The 14,164-nt window shown below is 37.1% G+C and overlaps 1 protein-coding gene and 1 long non-coding RNA gene across 2 annotated transcripts; one reads left to right on the top strand and one right to left on the bottom strand.

Moving 5' to 3' along the window:
* Positions 1-23: 23 nt before the first annotated feature.
* LOC131304180 (uridylate kinase PUMPKIN, chloroplastic-like) lies at positions 24-11,809 on the bottom strand. The gene is made up of 7 exons (XM_058331321.1): positions 11,375-11,809; positions 6,865-7,018; positions 6,725-6,778; positions 2,703-2,794; positions 1,730-1,956; positions 961-1,137; positions 24-457 (listed from the first exon to the last, which is right to left on the bottom strand). Exons 1-7 carry the CDS (start codon positions 11,569-11,571, stop codon positions 372-374), a joined length of 987 nt encoding a protein of 328 aa, XP_058187304.1. The 5' UTR covers positions 11,572-11,809; the 3' UTR covers positions 24-371.
* On the top strand, positions 7,025-8,917 carry LOC131304181 (uncharacterized). Its single transcript, XR_009192324.1, has 2 exons — positions 7,025-7,202; positions 8,617-8,917. It is a non-coding gene; the product is annotated as an uncharacterized LOC131304181 (long non-coding RNA).
* Positions 11,810-14,164: the final 2,355 nt, after the last annotated feature.

A 14,164-nucleotide genomic window follows, 5' to 3' on the forward strand; every position in this document is an offset into this window, starting at 1 on the left:
ATCTCGGATCTATTGAATACAAATTTTTAACAAACTCGTATAACCTCATAAAAATTCTCATAAAAAGCTTATGCTCAAATTATAGTACAATTTTAGACCCAATATTTTTTCGTATCTGAACTCAACTAATTCAGGAAGACAAAATGTGTTCAAAGCAACTGTTGATATTCATATCTTCGAGTGACCATGAATGCTCAAGAACAGTACACTCCCAGATTCCTAACTTAATACACGTATCAAAACTGAATCGCTCTCAAATTTCACAATTCTCCACGAAGAGGGAGGCCAAAACAATAGCAGTAATTAAAAATAATAAAGCATGTTCTCTTTGTCCCCTTTCTAGTGCAGAATCCTTTCTAGTGCAGAATTTCTCACATCCCTCCGATCAACGTCCCAACTCTTTCTCCAATAATGGCTTTTGAGATGTTACCCGGTTCGTTAAGGTTGAAGACGACAACTGTGCCAGCAAACTATAAGTTAGCGCAACTAGAGCCCATTCTCATCGATAAACACAGAAAAGGAAGAAGGAAAAAAGGTGGCAAAACTTCATAGCCAGAAACTATAACTGCATAATCTTTACCCCGAGTGGTTAGACTTGGGGTCACCTACCACTATTCTGAAACCATGAGAGGGCCATGGGCACATTTGGAAATGTGACGGGGTATAACTATAATTTCCCCTTGTTATTACTCATACTGTTCCGTTTTTGTTTGTCCACTTATTGACTTATTGGTGTCCATCTTAAGAAGTCAACGAACAAGTTCATATGAGATTCATCTTTCACCCTTCTCCCCTGAACTAAAACTGAAAGTTCTAATATGAATTGAAGTTCATTTCTGGGAAACTTCAAATTTCAAAATCGCATTGATAGTAATTTAAAAATGATCCAAAATGGTCAAATAAATAGGGATGGAGAGAGTATAAATGAACTTATAATTAAGACAACTAGTGTAGCCATACCGGGAATTTTGTTCTCATGGCACAATGTAATGGCAGTCATGTCCATCACTGAAAGGTCCCTTGACATCACATCTTGATAAGTTATGGTTTCAAGAAGGGTAGCATTCGGATTATGTTTGGGATTATCACTGTAGACCCCATCGACATTTGTAGCTTTCAGCATCACCTCTGCATTAACTAGACAAACAATAGAAGCAATACAAGCTCAGAATCATTTCCAATCATAGAAAATATTCCCAGCTTTTCAAAACTCAAGAATCCATCTTGATGATACTGTGGATAGGTGAAGAACTAGATGGCCTAACTTTATTTGTTGATAAAATTTTTGGTTTTCAAAAAGCCTGCCATCTAAATGGTTTGCTCATCTTATTAACCATATAAAGCAAGGATCAAAATTTCATCTCGGTTTGTCGTTTAGGTTTACCTAGGAAAAGGAAACATTTCGGAAGCATTCCAAAAATGTAGCCGGATCATCACAAAAACGTCAAAAAAAGGAATGTATGACAATTTCATCATTTGTTATTTCTAGTAGGTGTTGAAACAACTTAATTTTTCGTAGGATTTCGAATGTTTTTGGTGCCTTAAGGCATCTGTCTGTGGAAGATTGAATTTTCTGGTTTCCTCTCATGTTTACATTCGGTCTCCTATCCTACTAATAAACAATAATATTTCAGCCTGAAATTTAATACCTTGAAATAAAATAATAAATCCTCAAAGGACATACATTCCCAGTCTAAGATAGCCTCCTAATATAGTACAAAAGACTTACTCTCCGCACAACGAAGGGCTGCAGCAGTGTCTGTTGTGAAGAATGGGTTACCAGTTCCAGCAGCAAAAATCACAACCCTTCCTTTCTCTAAATGCCTAATGGCACGTCTACGTATATATGGTTCAGCAACTTCAGACATGCGAAACGCAGTCTGGACTCGTGTCGGGATGCCAATGCTCTCCATAGTTGCTTGCAGAAATATGGCATTCATAACGGTAGCCAACATCCTGAAGTAGCCAGTCCAGAAAAAGCAAAAACAGAAAAATGATAAAGAAACCCTTCACTTAGTAAAGAAACCCTTCACTTAGTAATCACAAGGTATGGCTGTATCTATTCAATAGTCACAAGCTTACACAATTAATCCCATCTAACACCATAATTCATATTCCCTCCGTCCCCATTTGGTTTTCAATTTTCACTACTCTGGACATCTACAAAAAACGATTGACATAATTTGATTGGCCAAATAAAGTTGAATTTTTTTCAAGGAAAGACAGTTATTTGTTGAGTCAATTAAAAGGACGCAACTGCCAAGAAAGACAAACATAACAAGACAACGAGAGTAATACCTTTTTTTCATGTAACTCAAGATGTCCAGACCAGCTTACGTGCATCTTGACTACTTCCTAGAGGACCAATCCCACAGTCACTAGCAGAGGGCCCATTTAAAACTAAGGCAAACTCTCATACAGACTGGCCCCACAAGTGTTGATAGCAGCTAGGTGGTTTCAAATCTGAGACCTATAGGGAAGCAAACTCCTTAGTCTGACGACCAGGACAATCCCCGGGGGTTATGGGAGTAGTATCAATTAGGGTCACTTGTTTGCATGTTTTTCTTTAGAGAGAAACGACCAGTTCACTAGCACATGACTTGAAAGACAATAAAAGAGTAATCCATGACATAATAAACCCTATTGAAAAACAGAGTAATTTAAGGAAACCAAAAGGAAAAAATACAAAAAACATGAATTACCCAATGTAATCAGCAGATGAGCGGTCGAGACCACTACTTCCTGCCCAAGAAGCCCCACGGAAGATATTTCCCCCACCAACAACAATTGCCACCTGAAAAGTAAGTCCGATGCAAAGCTTTGAACATCATAGGCAACTTCTGACTACTGAATCAACAAGTCCAGTTTGAATTTCTTAATTACCAGCACACAAATTATAACCTAAGAAGCAAACACTTAAAAGAAGGTGGCGTGTTCGTGTGTGTCCGTGTTCGACACGTGTCGGATACTGACACTACTCGGACATATGATCAATACACTTTTTCGTGTCTATTAGTAGAAAATTAAGATCTAAATTCAGAAGCATGTCCTACACTTCTTTGATGTCTATGACTAAAAAATAAATATGTGATTGACACTTCTTGGACACTTTCTAACATGTGATTATCAAACATTTAAGAACTTGAAATATCACCATGGTAGACAAAGTAGGAAAATTAGTAATTCTTAGGACTAAACATATTTAACTTCAATTGGAAATTCTATATACTACTCAAGGATTTTCATTGTGGCCATGTCTTATTTTTTAAGGCTTTCTTGAATCCCATGTCAATCTAGGTGGTTATAACTTATTGTATCTTATTATACAATTCGGGACATATGCTTATAGTGATATAAAAAAAGAACGAGGTATATATAGATTGAAATAACTGATAGTGATATAAAAAAAGAACAAGGTATATATGGATTGAAATAACAGATAGTGATATAAAAACAGAACAAGGTATATATGGATTGAAATAACTGAATGTGACCCTAACGTGTCCATGTCTTACATTTTAGAGACATAAGGTATCTAAGCTTCCGTATCTGTATCCCGTGTCAGTATCCATGCTTCTTAGTTTGTAATTGATTGAAGATTCAAGAAATACCATGATCAAAGAATTAGGCAATTACGTAAATACATTTGGGACAGCCAAGAAGGCATGTGTACTAAGAAAATAAAGTATACACAGTTAGATGCTACCATTATTTGTGTTGGACTTCCTAAAATGCCCTTGTTGTTAGCACTCAATTTGGACCGTGTCTAGTGTGGACCTATTAAACACATATTTGTAACATTAGGGACTCAAATTGACATGATGCCTAGATGGAGGACGATACGAAACCCAAGAAATATAATGGGAACCCGAAACGTAAATCCGTTTTTTTCCTCAGTCTACTATGCTTTTTCCCAAGAGAAAAAGTTCTCTACGGATCACCCGGCAACCCATCTTTATCCGGATAACAAATGGGGAGGTGCACATCATCCAATTTCCCTCCAAGCAACAAATTTTGTGGGTCCCTTTTAAACTTTCTAGCCAAATCAAAGGAGTGAAGTAATGGATTGCGGGAAAAGCAACGAGCATTTCTCTTTCGACGACGTCAGTGCTTCAGAGAACGCATGCATTACTGAATCTACTACTTCTTTTGTTAAAATTGTGTTTCTTCTATTGTCCCTCAACAAAACCTTTGTGATTTTGTAATTCCCAAGAGAAAAAGTTCTCTCCGGATCACCTGGCAACCCATCTTTATCCGGATAACAAATGGGGAGGTGCCACATCATCCAATTTCCCTCCAAGCAACAAATTTTGTGGGTCCCCTTTAACTTTTCTAGCCAAATCAAAGGAGTGAAGTAATGGATTGCGGGAAAAGCAACAAGCATTTCTCTTCCGACGACGTCAGTGCTTCAGAGAACGCATGCATTACTGAATCTACTTCTTCTTTTGTTAAAATTGTGTTTCTTCTATTGTCCCTCAACAAAACCTTTTTGATTTTGTAATTTTTAGAGATGGATTTTGTGTCTATTATCCAATTATAAAATACACTTTGTTTTGAATGTGTCACTCAGATTGGTAATGGCTAATACAGCCAATAAATTTGAGAAGGTGGACCGATCAGAGCTTTGAAGAAAATTTTGTAGAGTCAAAACGAATGCCTGGTTCAAATGTTCCAGATTTGCCAGAAAATGGGAAACGATTAACCAATCAAACCATCTTCAAAAGGGATCCCGTCGAGCCTTGCAAAGGTATGATTTTTGATGACTTAGAAGATGTTGTGGCTCGCCGTTATTATTAAAAAATCTCTTGTTGATTGCTTGCAACAAAAATATGTTCTTAGGAGGTGGACAACCAATGCAAAGAGTGATGATGGATGTACATGAGACTTTCTCTCATTTGATGAGGCAAAATAGCGTACAAGAAGAGACGCAAATTTCTCCTATCTTGATGAGACACAATTTGATGACTGAAGTAATGAAAGAAGTTGAAGAAGGGCAAAAGTCACAAAAGAAACATGATCATCTTACACTTGTTTTGAAAAAGTTGCATTGTGAACTTTTAACCATGGATGATGGGAGCAATGAAATTGAGAATGATGATGATTTTGAAGGTGCAACACTGGTTGAAGGTACCAGTCAAGTTCTATCCAACATACCATTTCCTTTGCACGACCCACCACATGTTGCTCCAAAGGGGCAACCCAAATCTCTTAGAAAAATATCCAAAAGAGAATTGTACGGGTAGAACGTAAATGGAGCTGCATTTGCAAACAACCGGGGCATACAAAACTACTTGTCCTCTACAAAAGCAAGCACGGTAAGTATTGGTGATTTAATTTACGTGATATTATATCGTAATGTAAACTCTAAAACTCAAGGTTTTTTCAATTATTCAGGTCTAATGTGGAAAAGGTGTCTCAGACAATCCTTATGTGCCTACCCACCATAATTTCCATGCGGTATAGTGCTTTTTCCCAGGTTGTTTCATATGTCTTTAAGTGGTTGTCTTATTCCCGTTTTGCTTTGTAAAATAGTCTTTTTTTTCTCTACCTTGTCGTGATTAAGGATCCACTGCCAACATTTTCACAAGGAACTACATTTACGGTATGAATTCGATGTTGTTTATGAAATATGAAACACTTTTTTAGTTCTTTTGTTACACTTTTTGTCTAACATAATTCTAATTGTGACTCTATTGTCTGTTTATTATGAGGTAGACCACCCAAAATTGGAACATAACATATCATTGAGAATGGAAGAAAGGACAACCTCATTTTGAATGGTTTAGGACAATTTTGCAGATGGGAGAGAGAGAGTTTGGACAGTTAGATGTTAGCTGGTTTTGGACATGGTTGAAGCTGTTAGTTGTTTTAGTTGTGGAACTATAATTTTTGTGATCTAATTCTCTCGTCATTATTTTGAGGTGGTATAGAATTTTGGTGAAATTTTAGTTTATTGTTAGCAACTGGTATGCAAAGGTATTCCGAAATCATTAGAAAGACTTGCCGGGCCAATTATTGGAAGAAGCAAAATCTAGCACATTAAATTTCCCAATTCAATTTATTATGTACATTGCAAAATTTTTAATCTTAAAATTTTTAAATGTTCTTTTTTCCCTGATAATGATTTTAAACTGTTCTAAATAATACTAATAATTCATTGTGCTTTTGATTAAGTCAGCATTTAAATCTTGAAATTTTAACTGTTCTTTATAAAACTTCACTCCTTTTTTAATCTTTAATGTAAACTTCAAGGTAAAAACCCTTTCAAGTTGACTGGGTAATAGCCGGATCAAAAAAGAAAAAGTACCCACATAAGAAAATGACAAACTGGGGAAAAAAGAGTTAACCCAAAGTTAAAAAGGACCCACAATAATTGGTTGCTTGGAGGAACAACAGTACAACTTCTGAGCAATTAGATGACGTGGAGCCTCCCCATTTGGTATCCGGACAAAGATGGGTTGCCGGGTGGTCCTGAGAGAATTTCTTCTCTTTCCCAATCCCGAGGTCCTCTTTTAAAAAGCTTCCTTCTTTAACAATCCAAACCAACGTAATATCTTCCAAAAACAAACACAAGTCCATGTTATTTTGAGCCTTCGATAATGTGAAACAAGAACTTGTGGTATGATTTCTAACTCTGACAAATGTATTCTCCAATAAATCTACAGAACTAGATGTGTACAGGCATCTTAATCAAACACATATAGAACCAGGGGTAAGTTGTTACCTCAATGCCAAGCCGAGTTACAGCTGCAACCTCCCTTGCAATAGCCATTGTAACCTATATTGCAACACAAATTACATGTCCTACTTACGTAAGAGTAAAGATCCTACAAAATACTAAACAGGAACTCTTTCATATGCAACCTTTGGGTCGATGTTCTGTTCTTGATCTCCAGCAAGGGCTTCCCCGCTTACTTTAAGCAATACCCTACGCCATTTATAAGATGATTGGGATTGGGACAAGGCAACTTCTCTCATTGTCATATTAAAAGGAGCCATGTGAGGTATTTGATGTTGTCTGTTGAGAAAGTGAAGTTAGCATAACAAGTAACTTATCTAACTCACATGCAATTTTATATAGACTCAGAATATGGCATCTACTTTCCAAAACTGCCCAACATTATAAGAAAGCAAACAGCATAAGGTAATGAATAGATGTGGGAAACCTGCAAAGTCGCTGAGCGTTATCTGATACTAGGGGTGTTATTCGGTCGGGTCGGGTCGGGTCGGGTCGGGGTGGTTTTGCCGGAAACCGATCGGGATCAGGGTATGTAATTCTGGGACCAATCCCGACCGGTATTAATTTCGGTTCGGTTTGGTCCGGGGTGGATTCGGTCTGGTCGGGGAATTCGGAGAATTCGGTCTGACCGAATTGGGCCTAGTTGGGCCAAAGGTAAAAAATTAAAAATGGGCCAATCTAAAAAAACTTGATAGTGGGCCAAAATAGGCCCATTCCACTTGTTTTTTTTATAAAAGTGTTTCTTTGATAGTGGGCCAATTTCACCTGTTTTATTTATGGCAAAAGAAGTTTTTTGGCCCACATGGGCCAATCTCCTGTGCAGTCATCCATTGATCCACAAATACAAAAAATCCCTCATTTCATAGGCCAATTGGCCAACCTCTCTTTGTTCAGTCACAAACAGCACGTCCATGAGAAATTGAGAACATTGAGAAGTTAAAACAGGATGCTCCACTTACAACTAGAATCCAGTAGCAGTAGCATACAAGTGGAGAATCAAGCACTGAAATTCCAAAAAAAACGTAAATAACAGTGCAACTGGAAAATAAACATCAATAATTTGGGGATTTTGAATGAACAATTTGGGGCTTTCGAATAAACAATAATTAGGAGAATCTGTGGTGTGGAGCACTAGGGTTTTTGAATAAACCATAAATACGCATAGAAAATAATCACCGAATCCCAAACTCACAGTCGCAGACAAGGGCTGAAGCCAGTCCAGTTGCCAGTCAGACCGGCTGTCCAGTCGTTGGTTGAATCGCCGACTTGAGAGGAAAGAGACGACGTCGATGAGGGAGAGTCGGAGAGAGATCGTGCTTGAGAGATGAGTTGTAACGAGTTGGGGAATCTGCAGATCGCAGAGGTGAGGACGGCGCTGTAACGAGTTGGGGAATATGGTCGGCGGCGAAGAGAGGAGCCGAGGAGGAGGGAGAATCGCGATCTGGCGAAGAGGGGCCGTGAGTGACTGTGGGAGAGAAGGGGAAAGAGGAGCCAGAGAGGGGGGGGAGGAGCTCTGGAGCTGGGCTGCGTGATCTCTGAGATGAGATGAGATAAGAGTTGGAGATAGAGGAGATTTAGGGTTTTCCATGGACGGTCAAGATTTAAATGAACGATCAAGATTAATCTGAATTATATAAAAATATATAAAAACACATAATTAGTCGGTTCGGTCTGATTTCGGTTCGGGGTCATTCGGTCCGGTCGGTCCAGATTTTAGCAAAACCGAGACCGAACCGAAATAAGTTCGGTCGGTTTGGTCCACCCCGAACCCAAAATTTTCTGCCGCCACCCCGACCGAAGACCGAACCGAACGGTCGGTTTTTTGGGTCTTTTTCGAACCGGTCAGGTTCGTAACACCCCTATCTGATACATCGAAGAGTCGCCACTTGTTTATGTCGAACCATGGACCAATAACATTCATTCTTGCAAGGGTCAAGTCCGTCATAACCAAAGAACTTGGTTCGGGAGCTAAAGTATGAAACAAAGAAGGTGTTAGGCACTCTGCCTCGCCCAACCGATTGATTGGCCTCTACTCGTCGTTCATGGGATTTCGAAAATAATTTTGACATTAGCCTATCAACTAAGGAGGGGAAACAGGCAATAGGAGATGAAAGTTTAGTCTAACAACCAAGGCATGCTACTAATTGATGAAAGCAGATAAATAGTCAAAGAGCGTGAGAAGAAAAGAGAAAGGGGTATTAGAAAAACAACCCGCAGAAATAAATATCAGCAATACAGCACTTGGTTATCATCTGAATGCTCCCCACAAGTCACAAGTTTCAGATATATGCTCCTTCTTTGCCTTTCCAAGTATTTCAATAAAGTATCAACCCTAAGTATGGATTTATGAGTTGTAAATAATAGACGATTTAGATTCTAGCTTTTGTAATTAAATATGAGTGACAAGCAAACGCGATAGATTAACGGTGCATAAACAGTGGGATCACTTCTGTTGAATCCTAGGTACCATCCATAGACCAAGAGTTACGTGGAAATGAATAAAATATGTGAATATACTGCATATATGCGAACATACGCGTCTTATCATCTGTAGAAACGTTTCCATCTCGAAAAGCTTGTGGACAAACGTTATGTATAGAGGACAAACCTTGTGACGCAAGGTCTGACTTCGTAGCCACAATGTTCATGCTTGCAACCCAGTTTTTTCCGTTTCTAGGGTTCAAATTTATCTAGGCCCCGTTCAGTTGCCAGGAAAGTACAGGAAAGGATGGGAAAATCAATTTTCCCATGACTTTTGTAGTGTTTAGTTGGCAGGAAAGTAGTGGGAAACATGTTTTTAAGTTTTCCTGCAAGATTTACTTTCTTGTAAAAGTGATCCGGCCAAAAACATAGGATTTTGAGTCACGGGAAAAGTTTTCTCCATTGTGGGGCCAAAATAATTGGCGGATAAGAAAAAAAGTGAATGACGCCAATACCAAAAAAATACGAATTAGGTTCTTAGAAAGACATTTTGAGATTTACGTGAGTAACAACAATTTCGACTACTATGATGCTTTTTGAGATAATTGTTGTGGACAAAGATTGGTAGTTTATTTTTTTTGGAAATATTTATTTATCTTGTCATTAGTGTTCAATTTTATTTTGAACTAACTAATTTTCAATGAGTTTTTGCATCGGCAACTAATCAAGCACGGTTGTTTAATATTTATTTATTTAGTTATCATCTACTTATTTTTTAAACTTTATTTATATAGTTGATTATTAGAAAATGTCAATTTAAATAGGGGATTTGTATGACCATTCAAAATATAGCAAATTGAATAGGGAATTACAAGTCGATTTTTTCATTTCATGTTAAGGCTTTGCATTAAATAAAGAAGTTTCTCATGAGTGTCTTTTTCCGGCAAACGAACCACTAAACTTTACTTTTCCTGCAAAATAAAATTGTCAAATGAACACTCACAGAAAATAGATTTCTTTTTCCTTTATTTTACTTTACTTAACTTTTCCTAAGAATAACTTTCCAGTACAACATTCCTAACAACTGAACGGAGCCCTATAGATCCATTTGCCCTCCGTCTGGGACATTCCAGCTCTCATTTTTCTCTTCTAAAAGGTTGCTGACCCAAATGAATCCGCGTGCGGATTAAAAAAAAAAAAGTGAATCTGGAAACTTTGTAAGAATTTTTCATTAAAAAAAAATGATTCCGCCAACTCGAGAATTTAGAGCGGAGCAAGAAGGGGTTTCGCTGAATTAGACGACTTAGTCTATGACACATTGACACTTTAACACTTGAAAAGCACAAACAATTTCGTTGGGAAGATCCGAATATAAGATAGGCCCAAGTGTTCTAGAAAATCTCTACATCGTTGTTCATCATGTTTGAAGTCACGATATGGAGTGCATCATAGTCCATGAAGTGGAATCCAGAGTCCACAAATATCCAAGTGAAGAAGCCATTGATGGTATGCAGATGGAACTGGTCTCAAGTCTTTAAGACTTTAAGGTGGTTTGTGTGCATATTTGCAAGGGCAACAAGCCCCCTTACCTTAACCTTGTAGTAAAGCTCTAGCCATTGTGGATTATTTTACCAGCAACATTCCTATGCTTTTCCCTTGAAGATATCTTTCTTCAAGTGTTTCCACCACATCATGTGTTCTCTTACAATTTGTATGGTGGATGAATTATCTGACTTATTCGCCGTGAAGTTGTTAGATTATATTTACCATGTTTGGCATATCCACACCATTAGCCATTAGGCATTAAACTAGGGTGGCCTTCAACGTATTACAGAACCTAACCGCAAAAACAGGATTCTATCATCACCATTTGACAATAGATTTGGATTACCACAATCTTTCTCTAGCTTCACTAATACCTACTACTGACACGACATACTTGTTCCATTGAAGGGGCTGTTAATGTTTTACCTTCCCAATACCGCCAAACACACACAGTCCAGACAAATCAAACCACTGAAGCTGTGAAAGATAGTACCATTTGCTGAACCCTTTTGTGCCATACACTACAAGCCACAACATTAACTACCGTAACGACAGGACACACAATAGACAGACACCTAGAACCAACTATTCAAAAGCACTGCATGAGCAACCCTAACAAAATCTTTCTCACAGGCATTTTAACAAACAGCTGAAATGCACAATTAGTACCTGCCATTCATGGGGTCAGAGGGAGGACCCACTTCCGAAGAACAGTGTATCCCCATACATCCACATGAGCGCTTATAGCTCATCAAAGGTACATTCTGGTCAAGGGGTTTCAAGAAACACAGAGAAGGTGAAAATGGCTGAAAAGATTTTGTGTTGAAAGGAACAATGGGGGGGCTAAAGGAGGTAGAGAATGCCATCGGGAAATGGAAATACGAAAAGGGATGATGGGTTGTCTCAGATTGAACAATAAACTCGGCGTGGATTGTTTATCGATTTTACGACCAAGATTTTCAATGGGGTGCGCTCTGGTTTATGGCTTCGTGAGGAATTTCAAAGGACAAATATTGGGCTTGAGGGAAATAGAATTTGAGCAACTCTACCTAGATAATTTTAAAACACAAATTCGGACATAAATCTATTCGGGACCGTTTAATATACCTGATGCATCGAATGAGTTTCAGACACATTTATATACGAAATGATTGTCACTCCCCTTTTAATAATTCACACTTTATTTCCTATTTTTGTCTTTATCATCATAATTTTTTTTTTATATTGTCCTTTTTAAATATACCTTTTCACATATTTAAGGATAATATTATAAATTTATATAAATAAAAATTTAAAAAAAAGAGCTTAAATTGTTAAAAAAAAGTGTAAAAATTATTTTTTAAATAAAAAACTTGACTAGAATATCAAGAAAGAAATAGGTAAAATCTCATGATTAGTCTAGGAAAGTCAACTATACCTTGCATGACGGAATCCGATAACGTAGTAGTACCAATGAAACAAAAACATTGCCAGGAGTCGAAGATGTAGATATACAGGAAAAAAGAAGAACCTTCACTTTGACACATGTAATTTGGGCTTGATGCGATCTTTACCCCTCTCAGTTGGAATCTAGCCCAATTTCCGTCTAAACTGACAGAATGGGCATTGTACGCGGGTATTTTGAGGGTAAGAAAGAAAGAAAAAAAGAAGAAGAAGAAGCTAAACAATATAATAACAAAACCATTTTACCAGGAAAATACTATGGACACACCCAAATTGCACAAGCAATAACATACATATTGGATAGTGTAGTGTGTGTGAAGCCCATAAAAAATGTGTGTGATATTTGGTTTGACTTTTTGCATTTTGACTTTTTAGATTATCATAAGAATGTATTATTAAATCTGAACATGTTTTGAAGATATGTGCATAATATATTTTGCAATAGGGGTATTGTTTGTGAGATATTATGTGCAAATTCTATATGTGTTTATATTAATCAAAATAGAAAAAGTGAAAAATGAGAAGTTAAAAAGCTACTCTTCCCCTTCTTCTGCCTTTTGATCTCTAACATCAAAAACCAAAGGTACATTTTGATGGAATGCATTATGGACAAGACCATCCAAACACTAGCGACTCCAGGAATAAATGAACATGGGGTCTAGCCTAAATTCTAAATGAAAAGTTAAAAGATTAAATTAAGTACTTACACATATTTAATTGAACTGATTCTTTATGAGGTCACTTAAAAAAATATTTTAAAATTTATCAACGGATTGAATTATTTGTGTGAGACCCGTAGTAGGTCACACACGGCATGTATGCCGTATCTACACCACTCAATCGGTACCCTTAGAATAATGCTTGGTAATTAGTGTTGTATCCAAGACAGGAAATTGGGAGAGGTGGATATTGTCTCCCCCCACCCCCCAATTCCTTCTCTCGAAAAACAAAGTCAAAGCTAAAAAAATCGATAGGCCCAAAAAAAACAGATTCAAAGCTTTAAAAAATCGATAGGCCATAAAAAGCCAAAAAAGATTCTTAAAATCAAAGAGACAGAAAGAGGTACCAGAACAAGGGTAAAGGGGAGATAAAATTGGAGTAGTACTGGTGGAGAAGGGAATGACCAAACTAGGAAAGGAGCAAGATCAATTCATTAATCTAGCTAAGCTTCTTGTGTTCCGCTTTTGTTAGTTACCTTCTTTTTTTTTATTTGACTTGATTTAGTTGGATTGAATTTGTGTTTGGGAGATATGGAATGAATTTAGGAATTTAGTGTGTTATTGTTGCGACGAAAGATGATAGAGACAAAGGGAATGACCAAAATAGGAAGAGAGGAGATGATGGGTTAGATGAGTAGATTTACGGTGTGTTTGGAATTTAAGAAAAATGAAAAGAAAATGAGAGGAAAAATCAACCATATATGTCATTCACAAAACTAGAATTTGTTATTTTCTTCTCTCTCTCCTGTAATTGAACAATGGTGGAGAAATTTTTTTAATTTCTCTTCTTTTTTTTTCCTTTTCTTTTCCACAAGTTCCAATTTAGGGTTTTGGACAAGGATGTTGTAGGGTTTTACCATGCCGGAATAATGTTTTCATAGATAGACCGAAAAACGTGGAACCACATGGCAACTTGTACTCTATTTTCAAGAACGCACAAATCAGCTTATTGATGAATCTTTGGGAGATATGGAATGAATTCAGAATGTGGATCAAAAAAAAAAAAAAAAAAGAATTTAGAGATTTAGTGCTTTATGTTCATGTAGTCAATTGAAAAACTTTGAAAAAAAGAGGGGGTATATGGATATTAGTTGAAAGGTCAGGTGTTACTTTGAAATTCTCTCAAAATCAAAAAGAAAACAAAATACCGCACGTAATGTTTCTTGTGCGAATTGATTCTTTTAGGTCTCTTTGTATCTTCTGCACTCTTTTTATTTATCTACGTTATAGTTTTATGTGAATAAAATTTTCGTATTAGTATTTTTTTTTTTGTCACTCAAAAGATATGTAATCTACT

The sequence above is a fragment of the Rhododendron vialii genome, chromosome 10a (genome assembly GCF_030253575.1).
Source record: "Rhododendron vialii isolate Sample 1 chromosome 10a, ASM3025357v1".
Classification (NCBI taxonomy): Eukaryota; Viridiplantae; Streptophyta; class Magnoliopsida; order Ericales; family Ericaceae; genus Rhododendron; species Rhododendron vialii.